The sequence below is a fragment of the Echinops telfairi genome, unplaced genomic scaffold (assembly GCF_000313985.2).
Source record: "Echinops telfairi isolate 266 unplaced genomic scaffold, ASM31398v2 ScPeMD7_31;HRSCAF=116, whole genome shotgun sequence".
Taxonomy (NCBI): Eukaryota; Metazoa; Chordata; class Mammalia; order Afrosoricida; family Tenrecidae; genus Echinops; species Echinops telfairi.
Window position 1 is genome coordinate 61,090,956 of NW_022103928.1, and position 3,826 is coordinate 61,094,781.

A 3,826-nucleotide genomic window follows, 5' to 3' on the forward strand; every position below is an offset into this window, starting at 1 on the left:
CATGTTTTAAAGCCACAGCAACTAAAAGCACCTGTGGCTGGTGTCAGAGGAGAAATGCCCCCACTCCCACCCCCAAAGCGGGAACATAAGCGAAATCCCAGAAATCGACCCAAGCCTATCGTATAAGAGGTGCCCCTATCATCAAGATGGCAGTTGAGAACAGTTGGGGAAGACAGTTCGTTCTTTGAGAACGGGTACCCAGGGTCAGGCAGGCAAGAGTGGGTGCTGCCTTACCGCCCTGTCTCTGAAGCAGGGTCCCCTCCCTGACTAGCTCTATGCTCTGGTTAGGCCCTGGGGAACAGTCAGGGCTGCTTGGGAGTTAGGAAAACCCTGAGTCCCCCTAGCCCACCAGCTAAGGGAGGGGGGCCTCCACAGTGCAGGGACCACTGATGGGCCACCTGCTCTTCCCTCAGCTGTTGGATGTTGGAGGCAGCAGGTGGCTGCATCTGCTCTGCTCCCCCCCCCTCCCCCGCCCCCCCATTCCTGGGACCCTTGTCCAGAGGGCAGCAGCTTTGCAGGCCTCACACCTGAAGACAAAGTCTACCTTCGAGAGCACATACTTGCTACGTTCTGCTTGATGGTGTTTTGTTTGTTCGCTTTTTAAACCACAGACATCTCCGAGCCGCACTGCGGAAGTAAGGAGAACCAGCCACTGAAAGCATACCCGTGCATAGTATTAAATGAACAGAGACAGCGAGTCCTTTATTTACAATTATTGTCTAGATAAAAAATTCATAAAAACAGATGAATGGTCATAAATTATTTACCCCCTAGTGGGGTGAACTGCCAAACGTACCCCATGCTGCTAGATATAGGACTCAGAGTGCAAGCTTGGTGTGCTACAGTGAATTTTGACAAACCATTTCCTGTGGCTGTGTCTGCAGGTGTGTGTGTATGTGTGTAGGGGCGGGGACCCATCACTCTTGACAAGAAAGGACCCATGCTGATGCCACACATTCTTAGTCTCCGTAGCTTCCCTGGTCCTTAGTCCCCAGGCAGGGCTCCGCTTCTGGCCTGCAGAGGCTCAGGCCCAGGGAGCACACGGGGAACCATCCTGGTGTCTTGGAATGAGGTCACAGACGGACGTGTGATTGAAACAAAGACGTGGGCATGGGAAAACTTGAGAAAGGAAACTCCAAAAAAACCCCACACCACCACCATGTTCCGAGGCTGGCCCCTGCCACTCACGCCTGAGGGGTCCTTCCTCTGAGTTGCTCGGTGGCTGCCTGGTGGCGGTGCTTGCCGGCGCAGAATCCAAGCAGCACAGGTGCGGGCTGATGGCCCCGTGGGGGTAGTGTCCTCTGCTGGGTACATTCAGAGAGTTCGTCGTGACATTCAGGCGCTGGGCTCTCACAAAGGCGGCGGCTCCTGGAAGGCTTTCTCCAGACAGGAGGGTGTTCCAGCTCCGTGGGGCCGCTGCCTGGGACCCCAAGCCCTCACGGTTGTGTCTCCACAGCCATCCAGGCCAAGGCCCTCCCCGTTGGCTATGGCTCGGTTCCCGAGGGGATTCGTCGGGTTCGTGGAAGAGTTCTCTGGGCCCGGAGAAGGGAAGGGCCGGCTGGACACAGGACCACTGTGGGCAGAGTCAGCAGGAGGAATGAGTTTCGCAAGTGTTTGCTGACCCTCGAAGCATGGGACATCATCGATCATGGTATTCAAAATGTCTTTTGCGCTGTACAAGTTCATGGAAAAAGATCATATGCCGAAAAGTCTCAAAGCAAACTTTGTATTCAATACAAAAGTTCTTTTATGAAAAAAGCCGAGACCCACAAAGTGCTGAGCAGTGAAGGGGCTGACGTACAATGAAGGAAGCTCTCATCGAGTGGGATTACTAGTGCGTTATGGTCGGGGTGGGGGTGGGGAGCAAAATAACCACCTTGTCTCCCCTGTGAGGCCGCAGGGTTTCAGAATGGCTTTCTGTCTGGGAATGCGAGACTCGCTGCTCAAGGGCTACGGTCTCGATATTGTGACTACGGGAAGACAATTTGTTGGAAACCACACTGACTACATCTCAATGCACACGTCATGGAGTTCATTTGGATCTAAGTAGTGCAGAGAAAAGGCTCTTCTTTCCTTCAGAGATAAAGTCAAAAGCAGCAAGCTACCCTGATCTTTCATCCATAGCCAACAGCTCCTACGCTGCCATTTGTAGAGAAATACCCCCCCCCAAAGGACCAACTTAAAAAAAAAAAGCAAAAAACCAACACCCCCCAAACACAACAGCATTTATAAAACCTCAACACCACCCTTGTGTCCACACAGACGGCGCCCAAGGGAGTCGAGGTTGGAAATGCTCGTGGTAAACTCAAGCGCGTTTCAGACAGAGAGAAGTTGGCAACCTTTGCTTCCTGTGTCCCGTCCCCCTTCCCACCGCTGGTGTGGTTGGGAGGGCTGGGGTGTGGGGGGTTCTCCTTGCCAAACCACGAAGGCTCCTCTCCTCCTCTCCCTTTGTCTACGGAGCATGTGGTGTGCAACCTCCCCCACCACAGACACTCAGTCAGTAGCTTCTTACTTGGCTTCTGCCTGAGCCTCCCGCAGTAGTGACGTTATTGAACGGAAATAGCAGGCAAAAATCAGAACATGGCTATCATAAAACATCAAGGATGTGATCCAGGAGCACGGATCTGGGGGGCTGAGTTGTGGAAACAGCACCCCAGTCGGCCTCTAGTGTTCTTAAACCGTACAAATAGCTGAAGACATTATCTACAGGTTTGTAAACAAATTACATTCTTCTCTTAGGACATAAATAAGTTAAAATAGAGCAATTTAAGCGGAAACAAGGCAACATGCCGGCAAAGAAACTATATATATATATATATCCATGTATATATGTGTGTGTGTATATATATATATACATATACTTTTATATATATATAAATCTACCTATCTATATGGACGTATACCGCCCGGGAGGCGTACACGTTGATATAGATACAGAGAAATGGATATAACCTTGTGAACATCTATGAAGTTCTTCGGTTCCATTGGTGCAAATCTACTGGGCGAGTTAAGCTCTGCAGTTTCAAAAGAGTTAATTAAATTAATTTTTACAACTGAGACCATGCTGCGCAAGCACTTCAAAAACTCACAGACCAGTGGATTGGATAACGAGTCTCAGAAATGAGTCCGTTTGCAGTTCCCGCCTAAGAAAACGAACAAACAAACAAACAAACAAACAAAAATCCCCCCCCTCCCAACCCCCGAAAACCCAAGAAGGGGAGGGCCGGAAGTGTACAGTACATTCATGCAGGGACGCGGCGGCCGGGCGGGCACGGCTGGTCCGTGGGTGGGCGGGAGCAGAGGGCCTGGTACTGACCACTCGCTCCCTCCCGCCCCTCGCCTCCAACGTGCGCCGGCCGCCGGCCGGAGAGGGGTCTGCGGGTGCACAGGGGTCTCTCTCCGGCGTTTGGTTTCCTGTGGCTGCTGCTGCTGCTCCCGGGCGCCGGGGTCCTCAGCTAAAGCGATGTCTCCAGGCTGTGGATGGGGCTCCCTGGACTTGAAGAGGTAGCTGATTTGCTTGTGTCGGTGGTCAGGTTGACCCCGCTGTCGATGGCGCTGTTGTTCTTGTTGAACGACGAGGGCGGGCTGGAGCTCTGCTTGAGGGCGGCGTCCTCTTCCAGGTCGGTGTCGTCGATGAGGGGGATGTGGGGCTGGGAATCCTCGATCCGGAATTCTGGGTGAGCCATGAAGTTATGGATGGAGGTTCGAGACTCGGGCTTTTCCAGACCTTCGTAGAGAGAGCTACGGAATGCCTTCACCACTCGGATCTGCAAGGGAAGCCGGGGCGTTAGACGCTCCGCCCCCGGGGCGTGGCGTGGGCGTGGCG

The 3,826-nt window shown here is 52.9% G+C and overlaps 1 protein-coding gene across 11 annotated transcripts in view; it reads right to left on the minus strand.

The window, feature by feature from the left end:
* Positions 1-676: 676 nt before the first annotated feature.
* ATP2B2 (ATPase plasma membrane Ca2+ transporting 2) overlaps positions 677-3,826 on the minus strand; it is a 280,408-nt gene continuing 277,258 nt past the window's right edge. For 7 of the 11 annotated variants that reach the window (XM_004702241.2, XM_004702240.2, XM_045289964.1 and 4 more), the window contains one exon: positions 677-3,767. In XM_004702241.2, coding sequence (XP_004702298.1) covers positions 3,456-3,767 — 312 coding nt within the window. In that variant the 3' untranslated portion in view covers positions 677-3,455. The remainder of the gene's footprint in view (positions 3,768-3,826) is intronic. The other 4 variants (XM_030885527.2, XM_045289967.1, XM_045289965.1 and 1 more) reach the window with 2 other exon arrangements.